This window comes from Triturus cristatus, chromosome 5_2 (assembly GCF_964204655.1).
Source record: "Triturus cristatus chromosome 5_2, aTriCri1.1, whole genome shotgun sequence".
NCBI classification, from domain to species: Eukaryota; Metazoa; Chordata; class Amphibia; order Caudata; family Salamandridae; genus Triturus; species Triturus cristatus.
The window spans coordinates 514,118,060-514,134,378 of record NC_140588.1 but is presented as its reverse complement, the minus strand read 5'-3'; the positions used below and the strand labels follow the sequence as shown (position 1 = coordinate 514,134,378).

At 43.8% G+C, this 16,319-nt stretch overlaps 1 protein-coding gene across 14 annotated transcripts in view; it reads right to left on the bottom strand.

The window, feature by feature from the left end:
• Window positions 1–16,319, bottom strand: part of LRRFIP2 (LRR binding FLII interacting protein 2) — a 412,043-nt gene that overhangs the window by 264,389 nt on the left and 131,335 nt on the right. For 12 of the 14 annotated variants that reach the window (XM_085607540.1, XM_085607550.1, XM_085607545.1 and 9 more), the window contains exons 5-8: window positions 11,036–11,089; window positions 10,899–10,934; window positions 8,809–8,877; window positions 6,409–6,462 (exon numbers count right to left, since the gene is read on the bottom strand). The exons of the other annotated variants lie outside the window; for them this stretch is intronic. In XM_085607540.1, coding sequence (XP_085463666.1) covers window positions 6,409–6,462; window positions 8,809–8,877; window positions 10,899–10,934; window positions 11,036–11,089 — 213 coding nt within the window. The remainder of the gene's footprint in view (window positions 1–6,408; window positions 6,463–8,808; window positions 8,878–10,898; window positions 10,935–11,035; window positions 11,090–16,319) is intronic. 14 annotated transcript variants of the gene reach the window in all.

Genomic DNA, 16,319 nt, shown 5'->3' with positions numbered 1-16,319 from the left:
TTGCTGGGTGTGTGAGAGCTCTAGTTCCACCAAGGGGAACCGCCTATGCCCTTGCCTCTCGATATCTATTGTCACTTTTCATTAATCGGAGGAACACTGTACGTTGTTTGTTTACACACTCTTCTGTGAAAAACCACTTTTTGCATATACCAAAGGGAAAAATCTAAGATCATTTCTATCAACTCCGCAACCTCCCTTTATACCGGAGGATCAACTAGGAACTAAAAAATGTAATAACTGCATTCACTGCAATAATGTTATTGTAGGAGATAGTCTTACTCATCCCGTAACAGGCAAAAAAATTAGATTACTCCATACCAGTGACTGCAACTCCTCGCATGTTATCTATTGTATCAAAATGTCCTTGTTGTAAAGCCTATGTCGGCAAAACTGAACAAAAACTTAAGGTTCGCTTTTCCGAACACAAAAGTAAAATTCGAACAAAATCCACTACCTCTAGCCTTGCCAATCATTGGGACAACACCCAACACACCATAGCTCAGTTACGTTTTCAAATTATCGAAAAACTTGCAGTTAGACCAGGTATAGACATCACCAAACGGTTGCTTCAAAGATAGATTCATTGGATTAAAACCTTGCAAACCATGTTTCCTTTGGGGCTCAATGATCGTTATGACATGAGCTGTTTCCTGTGATGTACACCATTGTTTATATGACATCTATCTGACAGTTGCCTGTCAATCATACAAACCTTTTTGGTGGCGGGTTCTTTCTTTTGCACCATACATTACGACACCTCTAAGTTACTCATATTGCTTTACATTGCGACCTCTGTTGGTCGAAGTAGTATTTTTTCCTTTTCCCCATGCATATGGTCATGTTTTTTGCCCAGTGCCACATTGTTTGTGTCCCCACCTCTCGTTGCCCCTCATACCTGTTTCTACATCTCTTTATTTACATTTATTTTTTTAGCATGGCCTCTTCCTTTTTAGTACATTATCACCTTGTATCTTAATACAATTTTATCCATTTATCTTCTTGGTACCTCGTACCTTCAAGCATTTTTTGCATCTTGTTTTCTGGCCATTCTGGTCATTATCGACAGCTTACTCATACATCTTGCGAGCTACCCTTGGTTATACTAGTCTAAGATGGCAGACATGGGGCGTTATGTTCCAGTCCTCTTTTCGTTTCCAATTCCGTCGCTCTTTAAGAAAACCGTCTGGTTCAGGTGCAGCCGTATCTCTGTTTGCAGTAATGTCGTAGCGTTTGGCTTTACACTCCGAATTTTTTCAGGTAGGTGGCTTCTTTTATGCCCCGATTACTGTCATTATACTTTAACTTTCTACCGTTGCGCTCACGAGGGCCCTGTAACTATCGGTGCCTTTCTCTGTTTTTACAGAACACTATACTCCCGACATCAGTTTTTCCATCAGCACGGTCACCTTTTCTTCACCGGCGAGCATACCTCGTATTTACTTGATTGAGTCATTTTCCTTCCCTGAAAACAATCGAGATTTGCTTGTGATTGCTTATTGTCTATTGTTTCTACAGTTTTTACCCATTACCCAACGAGAAGGTTATTATTCCTCAGCCTTACGATCGGTGAGCCCTCATTCTGCGTTACCTTTTAATCACACGTGCCATCACAGTTTTCTACTTATATTTTTTTCACTAACATGCCCTTTAGCTCACCCCCTGTCTGCTTGATATTTATAATTATCTTGTAGACACTTAATTTTTTTTTTTTTTTTTTTTTTTGTTGTAAGACGTTTATTATGAACAAATGAAATAGATGATGTACACTGCGTCACGCCAACAACCCGGAGGCAGGCCGCTATCAGGTAGGTTATACAAAGATTACATATAAATATCTCTAAGGCCCTCATCCGGCCGGTTGATCATTCAGAGGTAAACTTAAGATACAATAAAATCTTCAGTGTGTACAGTGCATCTCTAGCGAGTAAACGGTCTTACTTTTCTTTCAGTGCTGCTGACAATTGAAAGATAGCGAAAAACAATGAAGCCGCCCCCGAATAAGCAGCAGTCAACCACCCGCTGCAGCAGCCTATAAAAAGGATGTGTCGGTCAGCACCATGTTTCTCCCAACAGGACCCCCCAACAAGCTAAACCAAAAACGTCAAACATAGGTGCAAGTACTTGGAAACAGCATCTATACCACACTCCAATTCACAAAGGGGTCGCGCGGGCCCGCCACAGGTTGTCTAGATAGAGGGCCAGCCATGTTCAGGGCGGGCACGGAAAGGCATCGTGGCTGTGTACGAATTAGCGAAGGACGTATGGGGTGGGGGGGAGGGGGGGAGGGGCAGTGAATTATCCACAGTAGGACCAGTAGGGCGGGGGGGGGGGGGGGGGGGGGCAGGGGACTCCATCCGGGTCAGTGGAGACAGTAAACGCAAAACTTACGTCTGGGCAGTTCCTGTCAGTGTAAGCGCGGGACAGCGGGACCTCTATCATTAACCTACGCAGCGCGCACCTTTAGCCCATGTCGTCTGAAATACTAGTAGCACGTGAGGTACCTGCGGAATCAGGGGCCGTGCGTTCTGTAGTCCACTGTACAAACGGGCCCCATATGTCAGTGGGTCTGGAAGCGGTGGGCATGGTCTCCCAATAGTGCGTCAGTTGAGTGTGGCCGTAAGTCACATCCCTGATCCAGTTCTCAAGCGTGGGGAGGGCCGGCCTGCCCCAGTGTATAGCGAGCTGTCGTTTGGCGTATAACAGGAGTAATGCATGTAGTTTCCTGTCGCAGGGCTCAGTGTGCTTAACATACCCCAGCAATCCCAGCAGTGGAGACGGTGAGTCACTCCTTTGTGTGATTTGATTGATGGCATTGAAGATCCCTGACCAGTATGTCCTCAGCTTGGGGCAGCTCCAAGCCACATGAATAAAGGTGGCATCGTCACCCCCACATTTCCAGCAAGAGGCATCCTCACGTATACCCATGCGGCGTAGTAATGTCGGAGTGCGGTAGTATCTGTGTAGGAATTTGAAGTGGATAAGCCGCAGTCGGTAACTCGGGGATAGAGCTGTGAGTTGCGCGCAGCAATACTCCTATGCGTCATCCGGCAGCTGGTCCCCCAGGTCCTCAGCCCAAGCGGTCACGGCCGTGGCTACTGTCACCGGGGCTTGTTCCTGCATGCAGTTATATAATCTGGACACCAGCTTCTTAGGGGAGGGTCGTGAGAGCAAGTTTTGTAGGGCGGCTAGTGCGCAAGGCTCTTCCTGGAAGCACGGTCCTATCTTCTTGCAAGATTCCCTAAGGGAATGATATAGTAATTTGTCAGCAAACGTGCAGGGCTGGTCATCCCCATCCGCAGGCATCTCGAAAAATGAGCCATCTGGATATAGGTCAGCGAAGGTGAGAAGTCGATTCCCACGGATAGTGAGGACGTCACCTCTTGCCGTCAAACAAGGCAGCATCGGGTTGCCCCTCAGAGGAACCGCCGGCGCATAAAGCAGGGAGAGACCAGCTCGTTTCCGAAGTTCACGCCAGGACCAGCGGACCATTTCCACTGTGTCCACATCACGCGACGGGCACGTTACCTCTCCATATAGTGCCACTCGTAATGGCAAGGGGGCGACCACTGCCAGTTCCACCGCCACATGCGGCTGGTAGGGGGTGGGGTAGGCCCAGAAATGCAGGAACTGAGCTATCTTGTAGACACTTAATTAACTACCACCGCACTTAATCGCTTTTGCACAATTTTTTTTTTCAGGCATACGAAGGGTTTTACTTTTTTCCATTTTTATACATGTTCATTCATCACATCGGATGCCTTCGCACTGACCACTGGATATTCATGCTACTCTAACTGGCTAATCATAACCACATGTTATCCTGAGTTTTTACACTAGGGTGCCTTCTTGGTGTCTGGTAGACATTTACACAGATGTTTCAGTAAATGTGATATCTCCATTTCATAGGTTTCCCCTGAAGAAGGGACGCGCCAGTCCTGAAATGCATCGGGCATGATCTTTAAAACTTCAACTGTGACCTCAAGTGTTGATCATGACTCAATGACCACTTTGTTATGCTATGTTAAGACTACACTACTGATGTCTGTATAAACCAGATGTTCATGTATATTGGATCATTACATGTTTAAATATGTCAATGCTACTAAAATGCCATGTTTGAATTATAATTTTGTGCTTTAATTTTTCATGAGAGAATTTGTATGTTTATATACATTGTGAAAGGGTTGTTAACCCTCAGGAACAGTGCGTAGTGTTCATGACCTCGCCGGTTGTGATATTTTCTCTTCAACTTTAAACGCTTGGTTTGGCAGCAAGCGTCACACTGCAGCACCCCTGTTATTAATCAGAATAGTTCGTATACAGGTCTAAATAGGTGTGCGCCTCCTAATTCATTTATTTAGAAAAATGAAATACATGGAGAAGGTTCCATTGCCAAAAAAACTGAAAACTAAACTCAAATATAGAGAAAGTGGTCATTGAAGATGACCAGGATAAGGAATCCCTAAGCTGCACCCAGGAGAAAGGTGGCTTGTACAACATAAAAACTAAAGGTGTCCTTAGAGGCATTCAAGGAGATGCCTCCAGTGGCAGATTAGAAGAGAATATGTAAGGGGTTGTCCAGTATGGGAAAAATGAGGAGTCTGATGAATACGTTTTAGATCTGCAAAATGAGGACAATGCCTTTGGAGGCGATGAGGAGGAATTGGACAAGCCTTCAACATCTAAGGCATACTAGGCATCCATGTAGCGCTGATTGGTGGCCCTTGGAACATGTAGGGAGATTTAGAAAGGAGCGGATTAGAAAGAGTTTGGACAAAAAAGCACGGGCAGAATGCTCAAGGCCCGTGATAGGGAAAAAGGTAAGTTATACACCCAATTTAGATCCAACTCTATTTTATTTTCAAGTTTGGAAGAGCCCCATGAAGGGTTTAAATAGCTTTAAAGCTCATAGAGTACTGGGGCAAAAATACTTCACCACCAGAGCCACTCACCATACGACTCTAAGGATGCCTAGGTCTTCACAAACAAACCTGCTTAAACTTCTTCCGTTCAGACTTAAAACATGAGGAGGAAAATCCCCCACAGTCTTAGGTACAAAGGCTTGCAATCATTTTCCAAGGAATTTGAGATACATAGAACTTTAAGTCATCTTCAGAAGGCAGCTCAAGACATGGCTTTTTGGCATTTTGGATGCCCTGTGTTACTCGTTTATCCTCGGACGTACACTCCTCTTGGGAGGCGGTCACTTTGAGTTATGAAGCCACACTCATTGTCACTTAGCGCCAGAATGCTCCTTTGAGAGTGGCAGTACACTCTAAAAGTAAATATTCATTAATTAATTCATTCGGTCCTTGAAGAAATTTCAGGAAAGGTTGTTGAATATACTAGGCCACTGTCAAGGTTTCTGGATATGGTAGGGGGGCACATTTGAGGAAGATTCCAGTGAATAAGCAATTATAAAGGGTTGGAGTCAGTGAGCAACTTGTTTCTTAGGAAACGCAAATGCAAGCCTTTACGTCTATGACTGAGAACTATGGAGTACTGCCAATTCTCGGTCCACTAGGCAGTAATTTATTAAGGAGTTCACAGCCCAACAAGTTCTCCTGAGGGAGTGGAACATCATTAGCAGACTTTCCTTTTAACAGACTGATTATAGCCTTGAGACAAATGCTAAGCACACCCAGGAATGAACATTGACTCTGCATATATCCAAAAGATCAGCCGTGCATGATGTGCGAGAACACCACCCTGTAATTCTCTGTAAACTTCAATACCTTACCAGCTTAAAAGTGTTATGGAGCTGCCTAAGGGCAGCGTAAGGACCATATAAAATAATAAGCAAAATAACAATAGCAGTTCTGTGCAGTGGTTGGGTGCAGTTTGTAGTCTCAGTACGAGTTAGAGGCTGGTGTCAGTAAACTGTAATAACAATGCTTGGCAAAGGAGTATGACATTTTAGCTTTATATACATTTCAGAAAAACATGGTCTAAAAGACTAAAAGCTTTTTTCATCATAAGCAAGAACAAAAGTCATAAATTAACTGTTCCTGAAGGAAAACACAAAACGTAAACCTACAAAACACATCTGACAATTATCTGGGTTCACACACTTCTATCAAAAAAATATATACTATGTTCATGCATCATCTTGATCAATGTAGATATTAAGGTGCTCTGAAGTGTTTGAGGGGGGGAAACATTGTAAACGCTGTGGGAAGACTAGTGGTAGGGGGATTAATCATGAAGAGATGGCGGAAATGGGTATTGAAGGAGCAAAAACTTCCCTCTCCCATGTCACAAGCAGTATTCGCCACTCGAGGTAGTAAAAATATTCCCAAAACAATGTTAGACAAATTACAAACCAGTTGTGTTGAACAAACATCACAAAGTGAAAAAAGGTATTAAATACATGCAAGTTCTCAGAATAATCATGGTTGGTTTACATACATTTGATGTTGTTCGGTTGTACTTTGAAGAAGATTTATCCCTCACAAGATCGGACTGAAAAGGGAATGACCGCAATAGAGAAAATAAATAAGATAAAGCAAATGAATTACAGTGAATAAATGTCTGGGACTGCCACTGCACAAGGCATGTTGGGTAATCTTACTTGCTACACATATTGCTGTACACTAATATCTAATTAATATGTGGCCAATACATCGTGAACACTAATAAAACACTTAAGTTAATTACAGGCACTTCGCAAATCCCATGCTTAAATGTCTAATTAGATACTTAGGAACAGCTGTGTCATATCGCCGAGGTGCTTGCCACAATAATATTGTTGTGCTGTGAGACCAATAATAGAGACCGTACCCAGGAAAGGAGTAAATGGGAGTCTGAGAGGTACAGGATGGATGAAGAAGAATGTCATGCCATAGATGTGCGTATGTAGACCCACCTTCAAGTCAAAGCTGTTGCAGGGCACTTTTAAGAGTAAAAGGTATGCCAGCATAAACAAAATCTTAAGAGCCGTCTCAAAAGTTGCACGAGGACCGGGAGTGGCTAGAGGTGCAAGAGAAGATATTTGAAAGCACGAGTCTCTAAACACTCGTGTCCAAATGTGCTAGAGGAACTACTGTGCAAAAAGAAACCGGGCAGGTCAGTGCATCACCCATTTAGACTCTCACATCTAGACTGTCTAGAGAAACACAAGGAAGGGTGATGCAGGGCTTCTCGTTTTTACTTCACCACTATCATTTCTTGCCGCCTGATCTACTTTCTTATCTACTGGTGCTATAAACTAAAGGTCACTTCGGAGCACCGCAGTCAAGATGTCCCTTGCCTCGTCCACAGCAGTGGCTATGCCTGTTTGGAGCTGTGGTCAGGATTTAATGTTATTGGTGTTTAAATGAACAGGGTTACTGGTCCATATGACTGTCTTCTCACCACCTGTTGTGTCTGCCCCAGGTCACTGATTCTCATGCTGCACCTTTAATGGACAGCCACAAAGCTCACCATCTGTCCATGTCTGGCACTCTAATATTCACACTCCTGCTGCCTTGTCCTGTTGCGAATTTCTCTGAGCTCCAGGTCTGCTAGATTCGCCGCTCACTGGGGTAGCCTCACTTGAACCCAGGCCAATGGTTCTCGACACAGTGTTTGCTTCACCAAGTGAAGAGATGGGGTAGAGGGAGCTGCACCTGTGCTCTGTTGCCGCAGGCCTGTTCTTCTCTTTGTGCCGGCTCCTGTCCTACTTGGTCAAACAGGCCACTGCTATCTTGCCACAGATGCACAGTTAGGCTCACCAATAGAATCACCAGTTATCCAAGCTTCTCCTCACTGCTCCTAGCCCACTTTGAGCCATCTTCTGATGCAGTGCCATATTACTGAGAGTTCGCTGGGCAATTTTCATCCAGATTATAAGGATGATATACTTTGGGGGCCAAGGTGGCGAGGAGTACTGGAATCACACACTCAACACCATGTTCGGCTTATCTATGCCCCGCTATGGCTATCCACGGCCTCGTGGAATGTGCAAATTGTGATTCTGTCATTAGTAAGTAGATAGCATTGCAGACTACATACACATATGCAAACCACTCAATGAGCAAATTGCACGGCTTTGTTTGAAAACGGGTCTTTGTATCCAGGGCCCTAAAGGTTTTCAAAATTCTAATGCAGTTAGGTTCAACCATGGTGCTGGGTCAGCAATCGCCCCACTTGCATGAGACCAATAATACCAATGAATCAAAAAAGATGACATAGCCTACAGGAACCCTGCAAACAATGAGTGTTTGTCACTCTTAGGTGGACACCACTGCACCTTGTTGCTTACTGCATCTTGTTGCTTTACTCTGCTGACTGCTAAGCACAAGCAACCCCCAGCATTAATAAGTCGATTTTGAAGATTTTGTGTAGAAGCAGAATCACTAAAAAGCGGCCTATTCCAGCCCGTAAATAAGGCATCAACCAGTCACCTTTGCTACCAGGGAACTCCAAGACCATTTATTATCTGCCCAAAAAAACAGACAGGAGGATGATATCATCATACTCTGGCACTTGCATTCTAGGCTTGAAAGAAGGTATACAGTGCTTCTAATATACCTACAGCAAAAAACGGCCCAGGAGCAAGTTCAGCTTGCATGGAGCAAAAGGCCACACTAAACTGAGTGAGGGTTAGTATCACCATCACACAGTTCAAGATAAGTAAACATGCCTTTGGAAACAAATTAGTTTAAAATGACTTCATATCATAAAATATTTGCCAAAGCATAATGAATTTTAAAAAAATAAATACATTTCGTCTGTGGTTAAAAGTGGTATTGCAAAGATGGAAAGAAACGGTTTTTCGAGGCCTAAGCCAGGCACCAAACAAAACATGCTGTTATTTTTGGTACAGACCACAAGATCTCTCCTTCTGGAGGTACTGTCTCTGCTTCGGTGTCCCCCACTCACATCCAAATATGAGCTCTTCGGAATAAAATACAGTGTTATACATCACAACCTATTGTAATAAACTACAACGCTCAGCTTTCATTTAAATCAGTGGAGAATTAAATGACTTCTACGTATCACATACACGAAGATTTTTGTGCCAAGCATGTTTTAGCCAGGACGTAAAGCAAACCTGCAAAAACATAGGTCAACAAAACTCTAGCAGTAACGTTGCAATTGGGCAATTATTCTTCTAGATGCCTTCCCCCAAGACAGCACCTTGTCAAAAGAATTAGAACACAATAAATCATTTACCATGCACATTTGACGGCTAATGAAGTACATATAGAAATGAATGAACAGTGACCTGCTAGGCACTACTCGCCATTGTCAGTTCTGAGGGACAATTTGTAATGTCCATCAAATCTTCTATACCATATTCCACGTGGATTTACACACCCATGTTTTCTCATGATTGACTGGTTAGTGCAACAGTTCACCTGTCCTGCTTCCATCTCAATACTACTTCTACTGGTCACTTTTGAAGTCTCGATAGCTGGACAAATAACAAAGACAGTTTACAACAGCTGCACTGCTTTTCTAAGCTAAATTAGCTGCAGATAAACTTGCAAGTGATGTTGTGGGTCCAGTGATCAACTGCTGAAGACACCATTTACAACAAAACTGTGTACTATGAGGCTAGCTCTAGGATGGTTTTGTGTCCATGCTTCTGTAAAGCACGGAATAGTAGAAAAAAACTGTTAGCGTGTAGTTTTTCTGAAAAACAATATACACACTCACTTGTCCCAGACTGGTGCCCAGGTGGTACCATTTCCTTACTCCATGTTCTGGTGACCAGCCACTTCCTGCTTAGATTAGCCCTGCTATTTGCATTCTACATATGTACACAACAGTGCACATAACATGTTACAGGTTGGTATAAAGTTTAAAGTGAAGCCATCCAACACGAAGAAATGTTATGGTTGGTGGTGAATTACAGGTTATGTTTACGGTACTATTGGCATAAATCTGCGTCAACTTGTTAAAAATGTACAAATTATTAATGTGCGAGTGCTACATGTACACAGATATGCAAACATGACCTCAGTCTGACAGAGAAACAGAAACCTGTTTACCACACTTGAATGGCAGCCTACGACCCCATGTAAAAGGCATGTACATTTATACGTTTTTAATAGAAAACTGCGCCTGAAATTAAACTTAATTTCTGTAGTCCAGTTCACAAGAGAACACGCTTCGGTGGCATGGCCCAACAGGACAGTCATTCCTCTAATGCGCCACCAATTTCGTTAGCACAAGACACCATGTGGCCTTCCAGAACAGCCATTATGCCCCCAGCTTACAATGCCATTCCAGCAGAATGCCATGCAAGGTCATTGAATCTAATCTGGGTAAATACTTGTTTTCAGTTATTGAAACTAAATATGTCTGTTTGTCCAAGACTCCTCTTCCTGTATGTGGACTAGATCTTGACACTGCTCAGGTATATAGCTAAAATACTTAAGGAGTCATCGTAGTGATTGAAATGCATAACTGTTTAAATATTCTTAAGAGGTGTTTTAAAAAGAATGAATGCATTTGTAAGGCTTATAGGAATGCACCACATTTCCTCCAATATGATAACTGGAGGAACAGTGTTAATGTAATCAGTATATTGTGACATACTTGCAGTAAGAAAGCATGCTTGTCATTCTTTAAATCATCGATAAAGAGAGCTACCAACATTTAGATGTTAATAACCTATTCTCACGTATTAATAAACAGAAAGTAGAAAGTAGTCTTGCCCCATGGTTTTAATTAGAGCCTACTGTTGGAAGAGTTACAGAAGTGTTGCGCAACAGATTATGAAGCCACTCACCCACGGATGGTAAACTCCACTATGGGACCAGACGAGGTGCCCCAGTTCAACACAGAAAACTGGGGATTGTATGAAAGCCAATGTGTAGAAAGCTGTGGAGTTAACGCGGAGTAATTGGAAAAAAAATGCATGACATGCATCAACATAGGCAAACAAAATACCCAAGTAAAATACTAACCCTGTGACCACTGATACTGCGAGAAGGGCCCGTTTCCTAATAAATTAAATCAGAACAAAGTCAATTGAACTACAATCATTCAGAAAAAAAAGATTTAGCAATGCAAAAATGAATATATAATCAGCAAAGTAACAAACCATATAAGGACGGTGACTGGATCGATGGGTATACTTGGCTCGCTCTGAATCTTCCTGACAAAGAACAGAACAGAATACAGGAATTTTGAGCTACTTGATGAAGATGGATCATGCACAGAAACATGTAACATGCTTTCTCCATCGCTTCCCCGCCATAAAACTACATGCAAAGAAAGCTGAGTGTTAAGTTATTCATAGATTAGAATACCAGATCAGCACACTTCTACAATTCCCTTTACTGTTTTTCTGACTCAGAATGGAAATGAGACTGAACCTGCAAACCATCTAAAATCAGACCACCTTCCAACAGACTAGTGAAGTTAGGGGACTCGGAATGGCATCAACTGAAGGAGAGTACTTTACCTTGTCTCTATCCTGCTGTAGAAACTTACAACTCTCACACTGTTGCAATCCTAACTCTCACAGGAGCAGATAATGTTTGTCTTTTAGGCTACATGCAAATTTGAAGCAATGTTTCCATGAGAGAAAATATTGCAACTCCAAAGAAAAACTTGAGGACCCTTTCAAGTCAGGGGCCAATAAAACTATATTAAATGCAAATAACGTTCAAAATAAGCCTTAAAGGTCTTTAATTCAGAAGTCATTACTTTGTGGGAATTACATCAGTCTTTACATTTGGAGTGCTTTTACTTCGCTTCACTAAAGATAAGCAAGAGTATTTTTAATAGATCTACATATATGTTTGTTTTAGAAGTTCATTTAAAAATTGGTATATTTTCTAATGAAATTGTTAATTTAATGTTTTATTCAGCTTTAACTCCAGATAACTTTTTTTTTTTTTTAAATTGTTCGCTGCATCCAATACATTTTTTCTTAAAATGTATTAACAAAAACGAAATGAGAACTGAACTACTTATATACTCAATTCTTTTACATATATGTATGGGTTCATTGGATTGGGCATGACCCCCCCCCCACAAAACTATTTAAAAACCCTCTCCGCCCCAGGAAATTATTGAGATTAACTTCTCCCTAACTTTCTTTTTTGTTATAATATCGTGTTTCTCTTTGGACAGGTAAACCTCGCCAGTCCTCCTTTACATATAATAAGATACAATATATAGTGTGCTATATATATATATATATATATATATATATATATATATATATATATATATATATATATACACACACACACACACACACACACACACACTAGTGATTTAAACAAATATATTTATTATGATATCAGTTTGAGTATTTACATATATTTATATTTAAAATGTAATGTTTAATCATACATTTTTTATCAAAAATCTTTTTATTCAGTATCATATGTAACACCACATACAGAGTACAGTAGGGTGCACAAATCACAGAGTCAAACCCCTCGGCTAATGGAAGTCTAGTTGCACATAACGCTAGGTCTGACACAGTCCCCCTGTTATCTTCAAAGCTGAAAACCATTTTGTGTTGGGCAAACATCCCATGGAAAAAACCACAAACAAAAAAACTAAAAAGAAATCAGAAAACCCCGCCCCTAACCTCCCCCCTCCCAAGCACTGGTGGTGGTAAAGCCGTACAGGAATAAAGTACGTCGCACGGGTGTGTCAAAAAGGTGTGGCTGCAGAAGCGGGGCCTAAACTGTGAGAGGAGTGGCGGTCTAGTCCAGGGAATTAGAACTGGAATAGATGCATGGACCTTAAGGAGGGAGGGCACACAGCCGAGGGTAGGCCCCTGGACAAGTAAGACACCAATGGGCCCCATCTAGTTTCAAAGGCCATAAAGTCATCCCGGAAAATGTCCTCAAGGCGCTCCATAGAGAGAATTCTGCAAAGCCGGGCATGCCATAGTGAAATCTCCGGTGCGGCCTTCTTTTTCCAAGCAAATGCTATCATGAGTTTCGCCGCCCCCAAACAAGCCCACCAGATAGTCTGGTCAGCCTTTGTTCGGTGCTCCAGTTTAGGATCCCTAAGGCCAAGTAATACTTCCTCTATAGAAGTCGGGACGGTATAACCCAGGATGTCTTTAATATGAGAAAGGATTTCTTCCCAAAAAGGCTGGATACCTGGGCAATCCCACCAGATGTGGCGAAAATCCCCCTTCAACCTGCAGCCCCGCCAGCAGAGATCGGAGGTGTCAGGGAAGATCCGTTTGAGCTTGGTGGGGTAGAGGTACCAGTCCAGTAGTGTTTTGTAATGTGCTTCTCGCAGAGCCACAGAGTGATTTTATTTAGTGATGTCGCCCCATAGATTTTTCCATTCTTCGTCTGAGCCCCCCCCGACCCAGCACCTGCGCCCAAAAGGACATATAGCACGCTTGGGGTGCGTGTAGGGTATTTAGGAGTCATGTATATAGTGAGGCGATCGCCCCCTTCATGTTTCCTGCCTTGAGTACCAACCGTTCCATGGCCGTGAGCTCTCTGGTAGCGGCATCTCGTATGTGTGGGAGGGTGACCCAGTGCTTTAGTTTCAAGTATTGATTATGTACCTGATGGGGAATCTGGAATTCTCTTTTGCAGGTTTCAAATGTCCGGACATCAAAGTTATGGAATAAATCCGACAGTTTCAAACAGCCACCCTCCCGCCAGCTATCAAAGGGTCCCTCGTTCATTGCCGGTGGAAAGGCCAGGTTAAAGTGGATTGGGGTGTAAGGAGAGGGGAAAGTGGTCCAGCCCTCCCGCATCGTAACCTGGTCCCATACCGCGAGAGTAGTAGTGCAAGTGGGTGTGCTAAGGTATGCGTTTACCCGCCTGTCAGATTTTGGTTTCCATAGGACATCCCAAATGGTCCGCCCCACAATCGCCCTGTCCATATGGAGCCAGTGTCTTTCAGATTCTCTCACCGTCCACTCCATTACTACCCTCAGATGAGCCGCCTGGTAATATAGTTGGAAGTCGGGGAGAGCAACACCCCTGTTTTTTCTGGGGTGTCGCAGTGGAAGGGAAGGCAAGCTCTCCCTCCCTGCCAGATAAACTTGATGACCAACGATCACTAGCATGGTAAAAAAATCACTGTCTAGTGGGGGGGGAGTTCACCTTAAAGAGAGCACCAATTTTAGGAGTGAGATGCACTCCGAGATAAAGCAGAGAGTGTTTAGCCCATTGAAGCGCTGTTTAGCCCCGCAGGTTCGCCGCAGCTGCATCTGACAGTGTGAGATTTAATATGGAAGTTTTGGAGAAATTCACTTTGAAACCAGAGACCCGCTCGAAGTTTCGTAGATCCTCCTGCACCGCTCTGAGGGTAGTGGACGGTTCCAGTAGCGTTAGTAGGACATCATCCGCAAAGAAGGAGGCTGTATGATCTGTGCCACCAAAGCGTATGCCCCGTATCGCCTCTTTGTCTCGGAATCATGTAGCAAGGAGTTCGATGCAGAGGGCAAATAGAAGGGGGAGAGCAGGCAACCCTGACGCGTGCCCCTGCTAATGGCAAAGGGGAGAGACTGTTGACTATTAACTAGGACCCGTGGTTGCGGTAGATGGTAGTTGGTCCAGACCATATTGAGGAACCCTTCTCCAAAGCCGAATCTCTGCATGGTGAGGAAAAGAAAGGACCAGTCCTCCCTATCAAAGGCCTTCTCCGAGTCGATCCCCACCAAAATTGCAGGGATTTTAAACTTCGAGACTTTTTCGATAAGGTGGATAGTGCATCGAATATTATCATGCGTTTGCCGCCTCTTTATAAAGCCAGACTGGTCAGGGTAGATTAGAATGGGCATCAAGTCTCCAGCCTGGCAGCCAGGATCGAAGAGTAAAGCTTTGCATCTAGGTTGATAAGGGCTATAGGTCTATAAGACGCACAAAGTTGAGGGTCCTTCCCTGGTTTTGGGATAACAGATGACAGCCCTGGCCATTGAGGCCAAAACCCTGGCATCCAACGCAATGGCATTGAACAGAGAGGTTAAATGCGGAATCAGCTCGGAGGCAAAGCACTTATAAAAGTGTGCCACAAGGCCGTCCGGCCCCGGCGCCTTGTGTAGTTTAAGTTTAGTAATGGCTTGTCTAACCCCCTCTGATGTGATGGGAGCATCTAACGGTTCCGCCGCCGCTGGTGTTGGGCAGGGGAGCTCTAATGAGTCAAGATATTGCTGTTGCAGGGTGTGGTCAGGGGGATCTCCTCGGTAGAGGTCTCCATAGAAGGCTCCAAAGGTTAGCTTTACCGATATCGTCGGGAGTAAGGTGCCCGTCTGCGTCTAATATTCCCCCATATACTTGCGCTCTCGTTTTTCTCCCAACTGACGCGCTAAATGGGTCCCCACCTTGTCCCCTTGTGCGTACGATGTCTGTCGCAATTTGAGTAGTGTGTATTCGGTTCTATTGTGATAGATAGCCCTGAGCTTACCCCTCCAGGCCGTGAGCTGTCTCTTCAGCGCGTGAGTTGACTGTTCCTAGTGCAATTTTTCGGGGGCCTCCAGTTCCGCCTCCAAAGCCAGGCGTTCCTTCGCCCTTTGTTTATTAAGGGCAGCATTAAGTTGGATGCATTTACCCCGCAAAACTACTTTAAAAGCGTCCCAGTTATTTTGCGGGGAGGTGTCTGCCAGGACGTTAAGTGTAAAGAACTCAGTAATAGCGGACCTCAAGTCTTCCCGGAGAGATTTGTCCCTGATAGAAGTTGGGAAATACCATCGGGCAGTGTCGGGTTTGCCCCCCCCCCCCCCGCACTAAGCTAATAGAAACGAGACCATGGTCCGAAATTGAAATTGGCAGAATCTGGGCTGCCCGAAGAGGACCCTGAAGTGTTTGGCTGATGAAAATGTGATCGATCCTAGAGTAGGTGCAGGGTACATGAGAGAAGTAGGTATAATCTCTGGAGTCAGGATTTAGCATCCGCCATGCATTTAGGAGGCCCAGGGTGTGGAATTGTTGCTGGAGGCTTTTGGGGAAACAGATGAGACGTCCTGTGTGTATGGGAGCAGTCTACAGTGTCATGCCATGTGAGATTGAAGTCGCCCAAAAGAATCACTGGACCCTTCGCGAAACCGCCTATTAAATCAAGTGTATTAGAAAGGAAAGTCACTTGTCCCGTATTAGGTGCGTACAAAGAGATAAAAGGTGCACAAGGTGCCCCGCAGCCTCCCCTTCACCATAAGAGCTCTCCCCTCCCGGTCGGTCTTAACTGCTTCCGGCAGGAATTTAGCTGAAGACCGGAAAAGCAATGCTACCCCATTGTGTTTGGTGCTAGCTGATGACTGGTAAATTAAAGGATAAGCTCTATGACGGAGTTGCTTATCCTCCGACTTTTTCAAGTGCGTTTCCTGGAGCGCCACTACCTCAAATTGACAGTCATTGATATACTTCCAAATTGTTTGCCGTTTTTGTGGCGAA